Source organism: Homarus americanus, unplaced genomic scaffold, assembly GCF_018991925.1.
Source record: "Homarus americanus isolate GMGI-L3 unplaced genomic scaffold, GMGI_Hamer_2.0 scaffold47293, whole genome shotgun sequence".
Classification (NCBI taxonomy): domain Eukaryota; kingdom Metazoa; phylum Arthropoda; class Malacostraca; order Decapoda; family Nephropidae; genus Homarus; species Homarus americanus.
The window spans coordinates 52,197-75,104 of NW_024716859.1; the positions used below are offsets into that span (position 1 = coordinate 52,197).

A 22,908-nucleotide genomic window follows, 5' to 3' on the forward strand; every position below is an offset into this window, starting at 1 on the left:
GAAAGAAAAAAAAATGTGTACTTATCGATCACGTCAGCAAACCAGCTTCGAATCGATCACAACACTGCTTCACGTGGATGGAGAAAATATCACCATCTTAGTTCACGCTGCCACTGTCTTCATGGCGTAGTCAAATGAGCAACTGAACAACTAGGGGGGGTGTGTCACTGAGGGGTCGCCTCCTACGTAATTTTGGTGTCGTGTTTATATGAAGACAAAGAGCGTCTCGGGCTGGCGGTAGTGCACAAGAGGGTGGCAGCGGGGCGTGAAACAACCTGCTATACTTGAGACGGGTTGACGCCACACCGCTAACACCACACCCACACGCCCACAACCACACACACACTAACACACATATACATACATACACGGGGATCTATACCTTGTTGGGTGGGATATCCTCTACAGTTTACTCCCCCCCCCCCCTTCAATACACACACACACACAAAGCAGCGTCACACATTAACACAAGGCTTCAAATAATAATAAAAAAATAATAATAATAATAATAATAATAATAATAACAATAATAATAATAATAATAACAATAATAACATAGTCTTTCTAAAAGCTCAACATTCGATAACTAAAAAATCCCACCTGTTGACGAGTGCCAGGTGAACGATAAGGCTAAGTTTAGTCGCCATCACAACCCTTAGACCTGAACGATAACTGTTTACCCATTATAAAGTACCATCATTAACTCCTAAACAACTCAAATTACAACCGCAACATAATAAAATAATGACACTATTAAGTAACAGCAACACTGTATTATATAATAATTATATCTACAGTAAGGAACACAATATATGTCAAGTAACACAATATTCACACCAAGTAACATTACCTATACTAATCATTTGCAAGTAAGATCACCCATGGAACATATGTTTATCTCACCAGTTGCAGGAAACACAAAACTTACCTGGACAACATAAAAGGTAAAAGGTTGATCAACACATCCAGTGAAGCAACACTTGACCTCGAGAAAAACAAAAACTAGAAATCAAGAAATTCTGACAAGTCGGAGAAATTTGATAACTGTTCATTTCCTTCCATGCTAAGCCGTAATAACTTAACCTAACATCACAACACTTAAAGCGTAACAATAACAACAACCACCCAACCTAACCTAATCACACACCACAACACTAAGCATCGCAACAACCCTACTTAACCTAGCTACACCACAACAACCCTACTTAACTTAGCTACACCACAACAACTTAACCTTACCTAACATCACAACACTTTAAGCACAACAACAACAATAACCAGCTCCCTACCTTCACTAAAGCGTCTTGACAAATAAGCCACATGACGGAGTACAATAGTCTCCCCCATCACAGCTTCATCCTCGCACAATACTGACGACGCCGCCGACAAGGGTGACCGCAGGACCATCTGTTGGTTCCTACACTCTTTGCCGCTATGGTCGACTAGGCTTTACATACTCTTGTGTCCGCGGGTTAAGTGAATTGAGACACACTGTGGAATGTTTTGGTCTGTTATATGAAAGGGTTTGGGCACTTTTATGGGGTTTTGAGGGACTTGTGGCGCTTTTTGTGTGAGGAGAAAAAGGTTTTGTTTTCTTATACTGTTTCTCCTTTGTCTTGTGTCCATGGAAGCTGTTCGACAATTTTCTTCATGGTATTTTCTGTTCGTATTTTATCTGATCTCTTGGTCTAATTGGGTCTTTGAATCACTCTCACACAGTCTTTCTCAGGAGGTCTTAGCCGAGGGTTTTGAGACCAATGTGGCAGTTCTCTGGGGGTAGGGTACACTGTGGGTCTTTAAAATCAGTCTAATACTTCTCTCTGGGGGTTAGAACTATAAGGGGAACTCAGGGCATTTCTCTGGGGGGGTCTCTGGATCAGGTCGAACCCTCGCCTGGTTATCTTCTAGGACGGAATACACAATGACGGAGACACTGACGAAGGGAGGAAGGGTGTGGGTGTTGTAGTGGTGCGGCCAGAGTACAGGGGCTGTGTTGTTGTTCCTGTTAAGTGTGTGTGTGTGTGTGTGTGTGTGTAAGAGAGAGGGAAGGAGAGAGGGGGTAAAAGGGGTGTAGGGACAGAAATGGAGAGGGATGGGGAGGGGGTGTGAGGGGTGTTATAGAGGGTGAGAGTAAGCCAGTGAAGTTAAGGTGAGAGAAGAGGTAGGGAGTGATGATGAAAGAAAGAGTTAATAGTAGTAATATTAGTAGTAGTAGTAGTATTAGTAGTAGTAATAGTAGTAGTAGTAGTAGTAGTAGTAGTAGTAGTAATGCTGTAGGTCATGATGGGAAAGTAGTGCAATGAGTTTGAGAGTAGCTAGAGGTAGAAGAGTGAGAGTGAAAGTATATAGTGAGACTGTTGAGAGGAAAGCACCAGAGGAGAGCCCTTGAATGGAAACATGTACGAAACAAGAAGAAAAAAACAGGTAGGAGACGGAGAGATACGATGAGAGCCAAGAGGGAAGGGGAGAGAGAAGGGCCACAGAAGAATAAGAGGAAATGAAAGAGAGAGAGAGTGAGAGAAAGGTGAGTGTGAGGGGGAGATGAGGTGATAGGTGTTGTGCTCTCGTGTCGGAGGTCACTTGAGGTATGAGGGTGAGGGAATGAGGGTTTAAGAGGCCACGAGGACATGAGGTCAAGAAGAAGAAGAAGAATGAGTGTACATAACAGCAACTAGATAAATAAGGGTCTAGATAATAACAGAAGAAAGAAGGAATAAGCAGTGATATGGATTAGAAAGGAATATATAATTAGATGGGGAAGAATTTGGGTAACTCGAATGAAATTATGAAATGTAATGACAAAAACAATCATATCTCTCTCTCTCTCTCTCTCTCTCTCTCTCTCTCTCTCTCTCTCTCATCAATACACTGCGAAGAAAAAGATAAAAGAGAAAAATACAGAGTGTGAGTTGGATGAGGGGAGGAGAGAGTGAGGGATGAATGAGGGGAGAGGAGAAGAAGTGAAAAATTAAAGGAAATGTAACGGAGGGTGAGGAGGGGTGAAGGAGGGTGAAGGAGGGTGGGGGGGGTGAGGGAGGGCTGTAGCAACGTGAAAGAATAACAAGATACATGGAAGGGAAAGGTAATTATTTGACGGAGAGAAGACAGATAATTGGGAAGAGGAATAAACGGATAACTGACAAGGATAGGGAAGGAGGGGAGGGAGGATGGAGTAAGAGGGGGAGACTTCCAGCTCATATATGACGTCATGCGGGTTTCAAGTCCACCACCCACACCTCACCACTACTACGCCCCCTCACACCACCCACCCACTCACCACACCCAGTCTCCCCCCTCACCCTCACCACCCTCTCACCACCCTCACACCCCACCCTCCACCCCCCCCCACCCCCACCCCCCCCTCACCCCACCCACTCACTACCCCCCCCTCACCACACCCACACCCTGTAACAGTAATTTCAGATTCTTGTTTTCTGCAACTTGAAATTCGTCATCAACAAAACACGTCAACAACGCTGCCAATTCCTTGATATATCTTCCTTAACTACCCATTTTAATGGTTCTTGTAGTGACACATACATGATTGGTGTAATGAATAACGTAATTGCGACGTTAAGTGTAATACCCAACGATGGATAACATTAGGGGAATATATCTTCATTGATAAAAAATATTTCTGACGAAAGTAAGCTTCAGGGGAGACTAGGCTATGTAGCTTAATTATACTATATTTAGTCATTTGAATGTGTTTATACTTCACAAGAGACGCCCCAGTAATATATTAAGTCAGCCTAAAGATAACAACTATCTTTATCTAATTACAGGTACAAAAACATGGCCGCCACGCTCGCTAATTAGTCACCTTTATTATACTTCATAACCACCAGGTGTAGGTACAGAAGCAGGCGCAGCAGGAGGAGACGCCACCAGCCCCCGGCACAGGTTGGTCCACTCCTGCGCCTCACAAACCAGTTGACACCTTACACCCGTCACGGCCAGCCAAGCCAAGCCCAGGCCTAACCTAACCTCACCTGCACCTAACCTCACTTCACCTGTATTCATTTTATACTACAGGTGTTATAATAGTCTCTGTACACCTGTAGTAATTAATATATAGGTGTTCCTTGTTATATCTACATTGTTATATATCTTTTTATATCTACAGAATACTGGAAATGGTCACAGTAAATGTTGGAATCTATCTATCTATCTATCTATCTATCTATCTATCTATCTATGCTAGTATCTGCCTCTGTAATGTAAATTAATACCAAAACAAATAAACCGATTTTAAACAAAGACGAAGTTTAGATTCAATTATCTATTCCACAGCAACAACAATAACAACAACAATAACAACAGCAACAATAATAACAACAACAACCACAACTACAACAACACCAACAATTCAACACTCACATTTATTGGAGCCATTGATGGTGGTAGTAGTGGTGGTGGAGTCTGGTGGTGTGTGTGCCTCCTGATGGTTGTGATCGTGGTTGTGAGCCTGGTGGAGCTGTGTGATGCGGCGGTTGGTGTCGGCTAACTCCAGACGCAGCAGATTGACCTCCTGGTGGGCAGTTTGGAGGTCACCGTCAATCCGTGAGGCCAGCTGCTTGTTATCCTCCACCATCTTGCGAAACTTTGTCTGTCGTGGAGAGATGGATAAAGAGAGAGACATTATATAGGTGGAGAGAGAGAGAGAGAGAGAGAGAGAGAGAGAGAGAGAGAGAGAGAGAGAGAGAGAGCCTTACATGAACTATTACTACGTATATCTTCAGCTATATTTCTTACCACACTTATATAACTCCGGATTACAATAAAGATTAGACACCCCAGTTTATTTCAGCTGATGACTAAACACCTTAACCTTACCTGGATGTGTTAGGTTAGGTTAAGGGTGGTTAATCCCCAGGTGATTCCATTAGTCCTATTACACAGGATATTATGGGCATCATTAAGTGGTCACCTGATCCTCAACACTCACCTAATCTTTATGGTTCACCTGAGCATTATGGTAGCTTACACCTGAAACTCAATAAGACTCACCTAAGCATAATGGTTCACCTGAGCATCATAGTAGCCTACACCTAAAGTTAATAAGACTCACCTAAGCAACATAATTCACCTGTTAATCATAGTACACCTGGGCGCCAAGACTCACTCACCTGGGCGTCAACAAGCAGCCTCCTCATAAGCGCCATGGAGGACTTGAGGGCCTCGCGCTGTTTGGGAGAGCTGCCATTCTCGTCGTCGAAGTCTGTGCCGCTGAAGATAAACTCCACAATCTGGTCGTTGAGAGAATCCAACGACTGGATGGCTGTCGGGGAGAGGAAAGATGGTGATGAAACTGGGATGAAATATTACGATTAATACTAAAAATAAACGCCAAATAACACCCCCCCCCCTCACACACACACACTGAGAAAATTAGACTTGTTTTCCACAGTTTGTTTCAGTTCGTTTCCTTAATCTTCTCTAAAACGTGGAATGGACACCGTTCTCGGCCGTGCACAGCTGCCACCAGTACTTCATGAAGGAGGTAACTGGACAAGCACTCGTTATGCTCAGAAAACATTAATGAAATATAATCCTAAATGAAGCAGTCTTTAACCCTTGTATCTGGGGGTGAGGGGGCAAGGTAGCAGGTGTATCCTTAACGTGAATGGATGGTAACCAACTGTGTAGCCAAATTAACAGACGACCATATAAATTCGGTTGAACAGTCCTATGATGTGTTATCCGACTATACGACCCAGAAATCAACCGGTTAGACTCCCGATAACATGAACTATATAGCAAGTTTATATTGTCTTCATAATACACAGATTGCTAAGGGGTGTATCGTGAGGTGAAGGTAAAATATTATTACAGTATAGTTACCCCATAAATTAAGATAAAATTTACAATCAAAGAAAACGAAATAACTTGGTGAATTATTTAAGGCTAACTTAGATAATAGTTTGGGCAGGAACACCATCATTATATCTTGTGTTCTTAAGGTTCATTATTACAGAGGAAAAGTTCTTGATCAAATCCAAGTTATAACGAGGCAGGTATTACAAGTTGACAATAAACGTGAAGGAAGATACGTGGACGAGTGTTTCATATGAGACTTTACAGTGCCCTAACAAGTCTTTAAAGAACTAATGGCATATAACAGACAATATGGCATCTGTCTTGCACAAGCGAGTCTTATCATAATTATAAACTTTTTACCATAAGTTATAGAATAAAATGAAATACTACAAGAGTGATTTACTAATACCCATAAGTTATAGAATAAAATGAAATACTACAAGAGTGATTTACTAATACCAATTAAAAACAAAATAAAAAAGTAAACCTATAGCTTCGTGTAAGAGAACCATAAGCACTAGTTGGTACAGCCACAAACTCTTCTCATCACGACCACAATTAAAACATAATTATTAACTTCCGTTTTCTGTTTTTAGTAGAATTAATTATGTTTCTCCTTCAGTAACAATGAAGACAGGTGAAGGTGTGAGACAGGTGAAGGTGTGAGACAGGTGATGGTGTGAGACAGGTGAAGGTGTGAGACAGGTGAAGGTGTGAGACAGGTGAAGGTGTGATAATGACAGGAAATTTAAAAGACAAACAATATTAATAAAACAGATATACAATAGAGGCAGCGCTATAAAGTGCATACAAGAGATAAAGTCTGTAAAGCATAGAGATTAGTTCAGATATGATAAAATGTTAGATTCCTTTAAGTAGAAGTAATTCATTATAACATTACCAAACTACGCTGAATGGTTAGGTTAGGATAGAACTGTATTGATGACAGGTATTTACAGTTTGTATTATGGGTAGAAGTGACTTGAGTACATACATAAGTCTGTATTTTCGAGACAAAACACATTGACATACACAAATTGATTGAATATAATAACCATTGTTTTTATACTTCAAACCCCCGTACACTCTGTTGCGTCTGACACAGTGAAACCGCATCCCACCCTCTTGTGTCACGCCCAGTGGTGAGGGAGGTAGCGAAGGGTCGGTCACACACTCTCCCCTCCCTCCAACAACATCGTTAAGGCGAACAATCACTAACTAACGAGGGCAGTGTCACTAGCGGAAGTCACGCCAGGAATGTAGGAACGAATTGTGCGACGCTGTCCACTTGAAAGGTATTTTGGTCTCAAGATTCTGTTGTTATTCTCTACTGTATCTTCCTGGTTGGTGACATATTGTAACCTGTATCTACCAGACACATGACGGTTAACAGAACTCGCGATTAACAAGTCCCGTCGTGTGTCTAACAGTGGACGGTCCTACAAAAAACACACACCTCTCGAAATCCCCTCAGGTCCCAACACTGGTAGTATACACAACAAAATATCATCACCGCGCACACACACACACGCTCCCCAGACGACGATATGAACCACCTACGGCTCAAACTATCACTGAATTTACACATATATCTTTCGCAGAGCTTAACCACGTTTGTTTATATGTTACTGTACATTTTCTGTTAGTATATTCTCTGTGTAAAGTATCATAATCATATCAGTTTCGCTACAACAACAGATACGAACTTTATTATTATTACGGTACATAAACACTAAGAAAGATCAAAGTATGTTAATATATCTTATACAGAGAACATTATACACATACTTCACTACACTGCACTACACACACATACACACATTCCACGCTTGATTCTCATACCGCGAGGACGAATATCACGGGTCAATTCTGCTCACTACTCACGAGAGGAGATTGGCTCGTCTTGACCCCACCATTAGCAACTGTGGCAGATAACTGACTAAACTTGACCACCGTGACCTCTCCTGTTGGCTGCCTACCACTCACCTCCCTCACATCAGGTCAGTTGGGATCACATTCCTAACCCTGGGGAACTAATTTGACCTAAGTCCCGCCTGTTTATTTATGTGTCTTTAATTGTATAATTGTTAATACTAATTAGCATAAATTACCTTAATTAATATATTAACTTTTAAAACGAACTATACCTAGACAACTTTTAATGTGTGTCTTACTTAATAATATCTATAATTTGGATTACTTTTCAAAGTAAAAAAAATCACACAATAACAATAATTTACAAATATTGTGAATCGGTACATCAATAAGCGCTCAAACTCGTCCCCATAAAACAGTACCAGACACGGGTCAAGCGTCACAAACCTTGACCTCACTCTCGTAAAGGTGGACAGGTGGCCGACGTTTAGCTATACCGAGCCACAAGAAGTTCCACTCACCTCCTTCCCTCTCTCACCTGAATGCTCTCCTCCCACCCTCAACCCTATCTGTCCACACCTGCCTGTCCCTCCCACCCTCATCCCCACCCCCCTTCCCTCACCTGCTCTCCTCCCACCCTCATCCCCCCCTCCTCCTCTTACCCACCTGGTCCCTCATTAATTAGTTACCTTTGATCACCTACAAGTTACTCCCATACGCATCATTACGCTTCTGGGATTTTAACTCAATTTGTACTACCATTCTCGGCTCTGTTACTAAGGGCAACTACAGTACATTACAGTATTATAATGGAGTGTGGTTTTCAGAATGGAATTATGTTAAGTTTTGTATTATGTAACACAGACGTTCGTATACACACACACACACACACACCTGTATAACATTATGTATCGACCATTGATATTGATTTTGCCGCTTACAGCGGCTGCTTGATTGTGCACCCCCACACTCACCCTGTGAGCGGTAGCGCAAAAGGATTACAGAGTAGAGTTTACAACGGATCATAATAATTAACCCCCGTTGTCAGGATATTATGGCACTGAATGTTACACAGTATTTCAATTACATTATTTGTTTAGTGCTATACATAAAGGGTAACTTATTCACAAATGCGTGAGTACAGGCGTGTGAGGCAGTATGTCTGGCAGTAGCCAAGATATATAAAAAAGAGGGCTAAATAAATTACCCCATAAATTATGAAGAAAAGCCATAATGGACGTAAGGGTCTCTCCCTGGCCAAGTCCATCACCACAACACAACACCCTCGACCTTGCTCAAATATTACCCATTGCAACACTTCATTACATCCCTCTCACTCCCTCACTGCTTATTTCACACGACCCTAACCTAACCTAATCCCCCCCACAGTTTTTTGGGGAGTAAATGGCAAGGGGGAGAGGGGAGAAAGGGGTAAAGCTTAGGGTTGGAAGGGAAGAGGGTAGGGGGTAGTGGTGGAAGGAGGATAGAGGGTGAAGGTAGGTGGTGGAGGGGACGAAGGGGGATGGAGAAGAGGTTAAGCTTAGGGTTGGAGGGGTAGAGGGAGGGGGTGAAGGTAGGGATGGAGAGGAGGGGGGACTCAAGGAATGTGGTGTGGAGGCAGTGATGCGACATAGAATGTACGGCACCTCTTCCCCCCCGTCTTCACCTTGTTGACTATTAGCTAAATACTCCCGACGTTCCCTCCCAAAGCCACACTCTCCAACTTCAAACGACTTCAAAGCGGCAATACTTGAACACAGTCTGTAACTCCAAACACATACCAAATCCCATGGCACAAATTGCATATAGCCCTCACCTATAGCCTTGACATATAGGCCTTACACATAGCCCTTACATATCACTGATCAAAAATATTAAACTAAACTCATACAAAAATAGAAAAATCTTGACTACCGTTTCTGAACCACAATAATACTGAATCCACTAAAATCCACATACTAGATACAAGAACGCTGTAACACAAATCCACTGAAATCTACTTACTATCGGTACAAAAACGCTGTATATTTTAAAATCACCTTCAAAAACAAATCATGTCCAAGGAAGATTCCCTCAACAAATGCAGATCTTGATACGACATTTTACCATCATACGTAATAATATTCTCGTCTTCCACCACTAAAAGTAATTTATCTTTCATAATTTCTAATGCATGATGACTAGTGTGATTCCTAATATAGAATACACGAGGTCAAAGGGGTCACTAAGGGTCACCTGCACGTGGACAGCTCTCGCCTTACAGAGGAACCAGCGAGGAAGTCATGGTTAGCACGGGGTGGAATTCACAAATGGTGTGCTATTGTCGTTCCGGTGCGGGCGTGTGTGCGTGGCGGGCTGCTTCCTCTCCGTGCACCGAGATGTCAGATGGGGAGCAAATCAACAGTGGTGTATAAGCGTACCTCTCTCTCTCTCTCTCTCTCTGTTTCGTTACTGCTAATACAACTTTAATCACTGACACAACTACTAAAATAAACACTATTCTTCTTCTACTACTACCACTACGATTACTACTACAACAACAACTACTACTATTACTACCACCATTACTACAACTACTACCGGCTTCTGCTATTTTTACTTTTCCTTTCCTGTTCTTTGTCACATTTTTGTCGTGAATGGGAGGAGAGCATCACGACACTGACTGACTTTTAGGAGGAAGGTCGTGTTGTTGATGGGGGAACCTGCTTTGTGTTTGAATCCTCGTTAATTAATAATGGCGAGAAACCGCAAAGGAAAATATACTTTAAAACGAGAAAGAATGACCGAATGACAACAACTGAAGGGAAAATGTGTACTCTATATATTTCCGCCCACCCTGTACTCAGTGACCCCCGCACCCAATACGACTAGCTGGAGGGGGAGTACTAGTGGCACCGTTGCTACCCCCCAACCCACCCTACACACTCCTTCCACTAACTCTACCTAACCTAATCTAACCTGACCTGACCTAACCTGACTTGACCTAACCTGACCTAACCATACTGTACCAAAAAAATTAAAATATAGTGATGAAAAATAAAAATAAAAATCTTGCTAATCATAACCTAACCTAGAATACCTTACGCTATATTCCTCACTAGCACCCATCCCATACGCACTCTACCCTTGCGTAACGCCATATATAAGTTAAATTTATTCAGATATGGATAATTGGTCATTTTATAAGTCTTTAGTTGAATGTGTATATAATAGAAATAAAATTTCCAGGTTATTACTTAATTAAATTGATTACATTAGGTTCCTTGTTGACTGAAAATATATACTGCGCCCCACCCAGCAACAGGAGGGCGTGGCGTCGACCTTGTACAGTACACACACACGTACGTCTGTTGATGTTTCGTGTGGTTAGATTAGGTTATATAGTGATCTATAATTAAGCAATTATATTTTTTGTGATGTATATAATTCCTTGCTCTCTTTCTTTACTCTTGCTTGTGTATTCGCTCTCTTTCTGTCTCTCTTACAGTTATCCGTCTCTCTCTCTCTCTCTCTCTCTCTCTCTCTCTCTCTAATATTTTCAGCGGCCCTACAGTATATGGGTCAGCCGTCCACACACATTAGTATCCTGTCTAAGCTTATAGTCCCTGTCCCATTTTCTCATGTCCCCGTTTCAGCCGCGACATAGAAAACGGGCGTCAATGGCCAACGTAAAAGCAGCATCTACCTAAACCATTTTTTCATCTTTTCAGACCAATAACTTTTTAACATATAAACACAAGCAACAAAAATGGAAATAAATAAAAGCAAAACAATAGATAACAACTTTTATCTTATTCTGTTATTTCTTTTGCCTTTTTTGTATTATCTATATAAATATAACACCTAATAACATCAATATAACGCTAATTCTTCTTCTTCTTTACACACACACACACACACACACACACACACATACGTCAGCGTAGGGGGGAACCTTGACCTACATTCCTGATGACGATGGGGCGGGGCGGGAAGGAAGGGATATTTTACCATCTCTGTGACTCAGTACATGGAGAGAGAGGGGGGGGGGTGGGGGGAGGGTGTGTCGTCACTTGTTGGACCTGCGCACTGCTCATCTGCAATCTTGACGCCAGGGATAAAAATGCGTAACAGCATGTGTCTGCGAGGACTTGCCACACACACACACACACGATGTTATGATTCACTGTGACTCTTTCTAAATTCGTGACTGCCAGCTTTATTTCATTTTATTCATACAAATGTACACATGAAGTTTAGAATACAGATACAGGTACAGTTATCTCACAAAACGAGAACAGAACAGAACAGAACACCAACATTACCGCAGATCAGTGTACAATATGTTACGTCATTTTGTACAGTCGAGGAGAAAAGGAAAATTAGTCTTACCATCATTTATTTACTCTTGGTTAGGTTAGGTTATATGAAGTTAGATTGGTTAGGTAAGGTCACTATTTATAAAGACTAGGAGACATACTCACACTTAGTAATGTATTGCTCCATAAGCAGCAGCGAGGAATTCTGTCCCGGCATTTTGATACAGTTTACAGTTTAAGTCCACTTCCAGAGAGATTGTCTGACCCGCCACCAACACGAGCGGTTATCAACACCCACTATTTTGTCTTTTATATTTGGTTACGGTTTTCTGTATTATTGTGTTTTAAATCTTATTCTTGAAGCGTCTTCTGGCTGGGACCACAAGACAATCCACTGCCATTATAACACGCTGCAGAAGTCACTGGTAGTAGCCTCAAGGGGTTCAGGGTTATGTTTTCAGATGGTATTTTGTTTCGAGTTTCTGTCACTTATGAATTACACAACAACTTTGGTAATTCAACGTGGTTACTTGTTATTGTTGAAGAAGTCTATTGCAATTGTTTTATTAAAGATCCTGTAAGATAATGTTTTTTTTTTCAATCTATAAACAACATAAAAATAGACATAGACGTATAGTTAACCAGAATGACCCAACATAACAACCCCTTCCTCCCCCTACTACACGCTGCTGACGAAGAAGTTCCTCAGCCAACCCTACCGCCACAACACCCACTTGTTGCTCTGAGTCTATCCATCCCACAGGTAAACAACACGCCCCCTACTACACCAGGTTCACAGACCCGGTAACTACATGTTTTTCCGTTCAATAGACCAACCAACAGACTTACCATGACTTAATACATGTTTTCCACAAGACTAAAAGACACACAGCCTTACTTTTCACACACACACACACACACACACAGCCCCCATCACCTGCCTACCTCCCCACCAGGTACTACTAAGGCTCATAGACCGAGACTAAATCTTTTAACAGCCTCGCCAGGAGAACTCTCAGGGGTCCTCTTGGCGCTAAATGTTTCATCGCCATAAAATCAGACTTTATTACCAGCCGTAACAAAAGAGTATGTGTGTGTTTGTGCTCGACTCTGGCGCTCCTAAATTCCAGAGCTGGCGTAAACCTTCAGTGAATGCTTACCCACAAAGAGAGAGAGAGAGAGAGAGAGAGAGAGAGAGAGAGAGAGAGAGAGAATTGTTGCCAGAAATTAGGAGTGGGTTTGGTTAGGTTAGGTTTCGCCCCAACACCTAAGACCATCATCAATATTATCTCAACACAGAGGGGTGGTAGATACAAACATCTGAAGGTCGCCAGAGTGATTCCCGAACCTGGCGATATGACTCACAGATATGGCAAATGTCACCCCAGTCAGGGATTTGGCAACACGACACAAAAGAATTGGCAACGTGACTCACATATCTGTCAAAGAAAGTGAACGCTTGAACGAACTCTCATCTCCCTCCTCTTAATAATTACTTGATGGAATGTTCACCCGACTATATAAACGAACTATGTGAGGAAATAGATAAAATGTGAGAGATAGAACTAGTGAAGACATGAAAGAGGGAATTAGTGAGAAAACAGACGGTAAAAATGAAAGATTGACAATGATAAAAGAACCCAAGTGAATTACGTTTTATAGCCATCATTTAAGGACTGACCATTTATTTGAGACTATTACACACACACACACACACACACACACACACACACACACACACACACACACACCTGTCTACCGCCTCATCAAAGTAGCCTGAAGGAACCATCGTCTCTCATCGTGGTCACTCCTCGTAAATTCTCCGCCCATTATTTTTAAGATCGAGGGTTTGATTTCTTTAAACTTTAGTAGTAGTAGGTGGCGAAGGTGTGGCTATAAGGGGAGGATGGAGGCCACGAAAAAAGTAGTAGTAGTAAGTAGTAAACTTTAGTAGTAGTAGGTGGCGAAGGTGTGGCTATAAGGGGAGGATGGAGGCCACGAAAAAAGTAGTAGTAGTAAGTAGTAGTAGTAGTAGTAGTAGTAGTAGTAGTAGTAGTAGTAGTAGGTAATAAAATGGTGGCGAAGATTGTGGCTATTGGGGGAAGATAGAGCCACAGCGAAAAAAAAAGTAGCACTAGTAACAGTAGTAGTAGTAGTAGTAGTAGTAGTAGTAGTAGTAGTAGTAGTAGTAGTAGTAGTAGGTAATAAAGAAGTGGTGGCGAAGGTGTGGCTATTGGGGAAGATAGAGGCCACGAAAAAGTAGTAGTAGTAAGTAATTAGTTCGGGTGCGGTGCTATCCAAACAGAAGCAGCAGCCCAGAAGTTATGTTACAGCCTGGATGAGATGTCGACTGTCCTTCTCTCTCCTTAGGTCGGCTTTGCTCTGCCTCAGGGGAACGAGAGCATCGGCCCCAAAGCCGACAACAGTTGCAGGTATTGACTATGAGGCAACAGTTACTGAATGCCGCATAGATCTGCGGCTCAACTAACTCAACACAGCTAGGGTAGCTACTTATGTATTAAGATATTTAATTTTAAGGTAATAAAATGGTGGCGAAGGTGTGGCTATTGGGGAGAGCTGGAGGCCACGTAATAGTAGTAGTAGGAGGAGGAGGAGGAGGAGGAGGAGGAGGAGGGAGGAGGAGGAGGGAGGAGGAGGAGGAGGAGGTGAGGTGTTTCTAGGTTTTGTCTGCTCTCTCAACCAGGCCCAGGAGTCATCTTCGTTACCTGGTTATCAGTGACTCACCTGACTGAAGCTTCATGATTTATTAAGATAAAGAGATAAGAGACTACACCTTTGATGAGCTAAACTCGGATTAAGAGGAGTGGTCATAATTATATTGGTGAAAATATGAGGGGATGAGGTTAAATTAATTATATTATCAAATTTAACCTACTTTACTAATTTAACCTATATTAACACTTTACATACATACATACATACATACATACATACATACATACATACATACATACACACACACACACACACACACACACACACACACACACACACACAGTCAAGTGGTCGTCTTACCACAAGGTCAAATATATCCACTGCCACCTGTGTACCGGTCAGATTACCTTGGCTCAGGTGTGTGTGATGACTGTCTCACCTGTTAATTACCAGTTACAGTTACTTCAGGTGTGTGTGATGACTGTCTCACCTGTTAATTACCAGTTACAGTTACTTCAGGTGTGTGTGATGACTGTCTCACCTGTTAATTACCAGTTACAGTTACTTCAGGTGTGTGTTGACTGTCTCACCTGTTAATTACCGGTTACAGTTACTTCAGGTGTGTGATGACTGTCTCACCTGTTAATTACCAGTTACAGTTACTTCAGGTGTGTGTTGACTGTCTCACCTGTTAATTACCGGTTACAGTTACTTCAGGTGTGTGATGACTGTCTCACCTGTTAATTACCAGTTACAGTTACTTCAGGTGTGTTGTGTTGACTATCTCACCTCTTACTATGCACAATCACTCCCACTTAGTGTCACCCAGTAATACAGTTATCCACAGTCAGTATAATCCAACAATAGTCATGGACGGCCAGTTTCACCCAGTCAATCACAGTCAGTTTCACCTTGTAATTCTCTCATTGTCAGTTTCACTCTATACTACTGTCACTCCCAGTTAGTTTCACCCTGTATCAATGAGTTGTTCCAGTCCATTGACGTAATGAGTGGACTTACATATATATACAGTCAAGTACATTATAATTTGGTCAGTCACTCTCACACACACACACACACACACACACACACACACACACACACACACACACACACACACACACACATTCTTATTGTACAACCTTAACAATACACAACTTCTACAAACAACATTTAACAACCCTTAACTTCCTTCGCCTTATTTGTAACGTAAACAAACTCCATGCAGTGGGTAGACAGGAATTAATAAAAAAAAATAAAATAAAATAAAATAATAATAATACTAATAATAACAATAATAATAACAATAATAATGCTACTACTACTATACTACCACTGCTACTAATACACATACTACTACTACTACTAATAATAATAATAAGACAGGAAATCAAATGTCATTACGCCAGGTAACTTTGAGAAGAGGAATACTTTCAAAACCACAGGACATATCACGTAACCCCTTCAACCCCCGATCAGCTGACGCCCTGTAAACAATAATAAAAATCAGCTGACACGATGTAAACAATAATAAAAATAAGCTAACGACGATGTAAACAATAATAAAAAATAGCTGCCGACGATGTAAACAATAATAAAAATCAGCTGACGACGATGTAAACAATAATAAAAATCAGCTGACGACTTTAATTCTCACCCCAACACTGTGACTCCCTCACACTGTCGTAAAACCCTTAAAATTTCCTCTTTTTCACTATTTATATTAGGGGTCCTTTAAAGCCGTACATATGTGTTAAAAGTGTACAATTTTAAGTTCTCTTGTACACTTGAAGTCCGAATGTACACCTGAAGAGATCACTGTAAATTACTGTACACTTTTTTCCTCAACTTTCAGTACTAGAGATGTAGTACAATATTTATTGTCCAGGTGTATAGTTAAGGTCTCAATGTACACTTAAGAACATAATGTACACTTAAGATCATAATGTACACTTAAGATCATAATGTATACTTAAGATCATAATGTACACTTAAGATCATAATGTACACTTGAAGAATAATTACAAGCTATCATTTTTTCTAGGTGTACAAGTTTTCTTTTCTTCACATGTGTATCAAGTTCCAGTGGATTGCAAGTCAATATCAAAGTCCCGAATGTTTCTATACACTTTTCGTAACGAGACACTTAATACACCATACACTTTTTTGAGGTAACGACAGATAACTAGTGTATGAGGCTAGTGTAGCTAGTGTGAGGGCTAGCTATTACCCCAACACACAGGAGTGAAGTGAGGTAGTGTGGTAGGAGGTAGCCGAGTCACACCCTACTGACTGTGTCACCCTCTCCTTGCCCTGTGCGCTACCCACCCTCAACTGGCCCAGACCGAGAGAGGAACACCCTGGCCTAGTGCCGTGGTCTCTCTCTCTCTCTCTCTCTCTCTCTCAATACGTGTCATGCTCTCTGTCTCTTTTATCTCCAAGCTTTATCTCTTCCAGTATCTCTCCCTTTTTCTTCTTTCGTTTCATTGGCAAGTCTCTCTCTCTCTCTCTCTCTCTCTCTCAAACACAATTACCTTTCCTACAGTCATCATTTTCCTCGCCTTCCTTAATGTCATTGTCAACACCTGGGGATTAATCTACCTGTATTTTATAACTTAAATTTGTAATGTAATCAATCAGGTATTTCTAGTTACCTTCTGACTCATTTATTACACCGCCCCCCCCCCTCCTCTCTCTCTCTCTCTCTCACATTCTTTGCCTATCTCCTCCACCTGTCCACCTGCGTAGAGTCAACAACACAAGAGCCATTTTAAGATACGTGGCATTTTCGAGTGTGAGTTGGTGGATAGGGAAGGGGGGGGGGGCGTGCGTGTCCGCGTGAGAGCAATGGGAAATATTAAGACAAAAAGCTGTGAGAAAGATGACAGAGAGAGAGAGAAAATTAGGTGATGCTGTATAGGGGAGGGGAGAGAGAGGAAGAGGGGAAGGGGAAAGAGCACCACCCCCTCTCCCCTCTCGACCTGCTAGACAGGCTGGCAGACGCTGTGGGGAGGGGGAGAGGGAATGGGAAGAGAGGGAGGAGGGGAGAGGGAAGGTGAGAGGAGGGGTAAGGAAATACGGTGTTGAGGGAGGATGGGAGGGACGAGGAGATAAAAGGGAAGAAAGGGGAGGATGGGGGTAAATGTGTAAACTGAAGTACACACCTGTCATTACCTGCCTCTTTCTTACTTATTTAATCTCTCTCTCTCTCTCTCTCTCTCTCTCTCTCTCTCTCTCTCTCTCCTCGGTCCACCGGTTACCTGTGTTGTCAAGGCAGAACCTTTTAATAAGTAGGTCAGGATATTATTATTTCTTCGCCCTAGTGGATAATTCGCATAAATGGGTTAACACAATTAGTATACCTGACACACACTCGTTAAGGTGCTCAGGTAAGAGTAGTAAGAAAAGGTGTGTGTGTGTGTGTGTGTGTGTGTGTGTGTGTGTGTGTGTCAATAAGTTGTGTAGCTCTTCGCGCTTCACCTCGTAGACAACTCCTCAGGTCGAGGTTGACGCGCCTTTCTGCTCTCTGTTTATTTGAGGGTGTCAGGTTGAGGCTGGTGAAGGGAGGAGGAGTAGGGAGGGAAGAGATGGTCGGTGGGTGGGTGAAATCTGGGACAAAAGGAACAGGTGTAGTACAAACAATGTATGGGAGATTTTTTTCTTTAGTTTACCATATTTACAACCACAGAAAACGGAGAAATATTCTAATTAAAAGAAAATGCGGTATTTACATTGCAGTCAATGGTGAGAATAAACAAGCACTATTACTACAACCAGATTAACTTTGAATTATGTGTTAAGAAGAATATATGAAAGCCCCGGCCGTAAAACATCTCAAGTATTACCGAAATAATTGAAGGTTTCGTCTTCTATAATATAAAATAATTATTCATAGTAAGATCAATTTTACAGTAATTTCTGGTTACTAACAATTATATAAATTACTAGAATGTGCAATAGTAAGGTAATTAATCAGGATAATTGGCTAAGGTCATTGTTACTGGGTTAATGGAAGGGAATACTTTATGAGAAAAACACACAAACACACACACACACCTCTTGACATATAATAAAACACCAAAATAATAATACAATTACCTGTATGAATATATTACCACGAAAACATATATATAATATATATAATAAAAATCAAACAATAACACATTACTAAATTTTAACTTTTACATCTATTACAATTTCAATAATCCTAGTCCTTTCCTCAGCTAATTTACCTGCACGTGAAGATGGAGTCACACGGTAGAGCTGGCACGTCTTACACAACTACAACAAACACAGACTCCCGACCTTTTACACTATCTCTAACTATTGTCAAACAGGAAATGATAAATCGTAAACAATGATTTCGGATTTTGGGAGTAAAAGTGAATCAAAAGTACCGGCCAATGTAAACAGTTCCACGCCAGATGTTGACTGAGGACTTACACTGATTCTGATCTAGGTAAACAGCTTCTTGTCTCTGGCTTTGTTTACTTAAGGAACAATTTCTTTTTTTACCTGTCACTGTGAGGAAATAATTATAGCTGGGATCACCTGAAGAATCTCCACCTGAGCTTATTTCACCTGATGATTAACCACCCTAACCTATATCTAGCACTAACCTAACCTATATCTAGCACTAACCTAACCTACATCAACAGCAATTTCTTACTCTCGCGTGTAGTGGAGCAGCGTGCGTGTTTATACTGGAGATAAGCGAAGCCCCATTAAGTGTCGCTGTACATCATGTAGCGGCGAGGAAAACACTTTTAACCCGGCGGTACATTTAGGTGAGTATAAGTCCTCAGGTGATTATAAATATTGGTGCTGGTGTCTTGTATCATGAGGAGGCTGTCTGTATCTGTCTACGTCCTGCTCTCATATCTGGGGTGGCTCTTCTTCTGTCCAATTGTTAGATAGGGTGGAATCAAAGGCATTTCGTCTTATTAACTCTCCTCCTTTAGCTGATAATATTCTGTCTTCCTTTTCTCCTCTCATTAATGTTACTTCACTCTCTCTTTTAAAGATACTTTAACGGGCAATGTTCGGTGGATTTGGCATCGTGTGTACCGCCGGCAAGGCAGTGGGCTCGGAACACTCGTCTTGCCCGCGGTGCCCACTGTTTCTGTGTGGATGTCGGTCACACTATAATAACCCGTTATAGTACATCCTTCTTTCCTCACACAGCCAAACTGTGGAATGCTCTGCCTTCTGTGTTTTTATCTTACAATCTGTCTCCCCTCAAAAAATTGGTCTTCCGGCATCTTCGTGGTGTAGATTAACATACTTTTTTTTCTACTAATTTATCTTTACTTTTGCCTTTTTTTCCCCAGGCCCCGTTGTGGGTCGGTGATCTGTGGCCTGGTGGGTTATTCCTCATAAAAAGTAGCTTATTTATTAACCTAGTCTACGCAGTTAAAAGAATTAGTTATTGAAGCGTAGTAACATAAAAACCAAGGGCATATTTTTTTGTTTCCGTTTCGCTTTTGTTTCTAATGTAGAAGAATTACAGGAACAATTAACGTGATAAGGACTATTTTAATTACAGGGTGAGTCACTCTCTGGCAGTCCAAGAGTCTCGCTAATATTTTGTTGTCTATGGTGGTGGGTGATGAACAATGATCTTCCTGAGTGAGGAAAACACACACACACACACACCAAAAACAATGTTATGTTACCTTTGACCCCCAGGAGTGACCCATTAAATACCGTGGTTCCTTGTTAGGGTCATCTTCACCCCTCCCACCACAACACCCAGCCTATAAATGCCTACCACTACTGACGGAGGGCTGGCGTTAGTTCGTCTATCGCAATAGTACCTTCCATAACAGTGTCACTGGAGGAGAGAAGCGAACTGTAGCCACTGTTGAACGTTCCTAATAAAGCTGAGTTAATGCTAAGAGCCGCTAATTCTCCCTCCACCCCCTCAGACATCACCTGCATCATCATAATACTGCCGTCACATTCACCTGGGACGACACACAGGTGACGAGAAAAAGGTGAGAACGACCATAAACTTTCTCTAGTGGTCGTATTGCTGCCACGACCCCCCCCTGCCTCACCACTCACGGCTCACGATGGGTGTCACCCCTCCACATAGCTGAGTGCCCCGCCAGCTGAGTGTCACATCAGGTAAGTGCTTCACCAACTAGGAGCCTTACCAGTTGAATATCTCGTCAGCTGGGTACTACACCAGCTGAATGCCACATCAGCGAGGTACTTCACCACCTGTGTGCCTACTGAGTGCCACTGTGACGTCACCATCAACGTGTAACGCGAGAGGCCGGATGTAAACAAACCAAGTAAAAACTCACTCATAATTTATTTACACAAAAACATTAAATTTACACTGGATAAAATAATTCTGTGACTTTTATGTTATTTTAGAGCTAAATTAATCACTCAAGACCCAAGCTTGACAAAAATCACCAAAATAAATTACTAACATTAGCAAGCAAACTTAAACCATCTTTCCCGCCAAAATTAAGACATCAACATTACCAGCCAAAATAAGCGCCAAAATCCCCGAAAAGTAACACGACCGCAATTCAATCCTCCCCTTGAGACCGGCAGGATTTCCCGCCCCCAAAATAGGACGCCAATCTAACCCGCCAAAAGGAGGCTCCAGACGTATTGAGGTGAGTGTGGTTGACCCAGTTGGGGGATAGGTCAGGCAGGCAGTTAGCGAGACGGAGCTTGTTAACCCAGGGCGGGGCTGGCTGGCTGGCTGGCGGCCGGGGCTGGTAAGGACTGGGAGTGGCTGACAGGGACTGGGGGGTGGCCGGCCTCACAACCAAATCACCACCAGATCATTAACCTAGTTCAGGTAAAGAGTTGGTAGTGTGGTGGCCAGAGAGAGAGAGAGAGAGAGAGAGAGAGAGAGAGAGAGACTTTTGGTATAACTAAAAAAAACCACTTAAGACAAAACAATAATAATTCACCATAAAATAAAATACACAATAATAATCTATAACATTAACACACACAAGTGGCAAAATAACTTCAATAACAATGAACATATGAACAAAAAACGGCCACTTTTCCATGACTAATTTCAGAGTTGCTAGAAAGACAACATCAATAACAATCACAGAAACTACTATTAATCATTAAAAAAAAAAAAGCTGAATTTAACCTTCATCAAACATACTTATTTCCCGCTGTCTTAATTCGTTCAGTCACTACAGTACATCATATACACGAGAATGTCTTTTAAACTAAGATTCAGGAAACCTTATTGAGTTAACGGGTTCATACGTCATAAGGATAAACACTATTCTAAATGAGTCTCTTATGAAGCTGTCCAACTGGGAGAAGAGAAGAGAAGAGAAGGTGAAAGAAGAGAAGAGAAGATAAGAGAAGAGAATGAGGAAAGAGAAGTGAAAAAGATGAAGGAGAAAGCAAGCATCCTGCGGAACCCCGTCTAGAGGTCTTAATCCCATCAAGCTTAGTATCGAAAAGAAAATATTTAGTCCGGAACTCGTACTTTCAGCCAGAGAACACCTTTAATCCCAGTTAAGCTTAGAGTAGATTAGCATTTAAGCTGAAACGTTCTTGGGTTAATACGTCCACATCCCAAGCCTGATGCTGGGATCGATGACGCCTAGTGCTGAACTGTAGCTTCCGACCTGACGCCCAGAGAAGGTGTGGTGCTTGTGTGTTGTTACTTACTGTTTGTGTTGTGGTGAGGTAGTTACAATATCATGAAGATTAGGAAGTCCAAACTTATTTCACCTGATTATTAAACACCTTAATGTTAAATGCAGGGGTTAGGTTAGGTTAAATTATATTAGCATTAAGGTGGTTAATTTTAGGAGTATAAGAAGCTGGGGGTGTTAATCTTCAGGTGGTCAATTTCCTCGTTATCAAGAAAGTTTAAAATCAGCAACAAATTTAGTCACAGAAGCAAATATATCCACTAGCTTTTCCTCCCACCAATCCACCAACAGCTCAAACACCGATGATAACTTGTCATAGACATTCACAAGCCTCCATACTCTTTTACAGGCCGTGGAACATGGATAAACACACAAACACACAAGTTTAAATAATAAGTTATGATACAAAGATATAAACAGAAAACGGATTAAGACAAAAAAATTACAATAATATTTAATTTGTTCGTTCGTAAACCAGAGTGAAATGAAGCAATGTTTAACAGTGGATAACTAGTGTATTTACTATGTTAGAATACGATTATAAACAGCTCAGTAATACATTATAACATCAACACACACAGAGT

At 41.5% G+C, this 22,908-nt stretch overlaps 1 protein-coding gene across 17 annotated transcripts in view; it reads right to left on the minus strand.

Moving 5' to 3' along the window:
- LOC121858512 (kazrin-like) overlaps window positions 1-22,908 on the minus strand; it is a 143,770-nt gene that overhangs the window by 51,188 nt on the left and 69,674 nt on the right. For 16 of the 17 annotated variants that reach the window (XM_042354971.1, XM_042354970.1, XM_042354969.1 and 13 more), the window contains 2 exons: window positions 5,130-5,281; window positions 4,381-4,609 (listed from right to left, as the gene is read on the minus strand). In XM_042354971.1, coding sequence (XP_042210905.1) covers window positions 4,381-4,609; window positions 5,130-5,281 — 381 coding nt within the window. Of the gene's footprint in view, window positions 1-4,380; window positions 4,610-5,129; window positions 5,282-12,158; window positions 12,505-22,908 lie in introns of those variants that run through there. The other variant, XM_042354977.1, reaches the window with a different exon arrangement.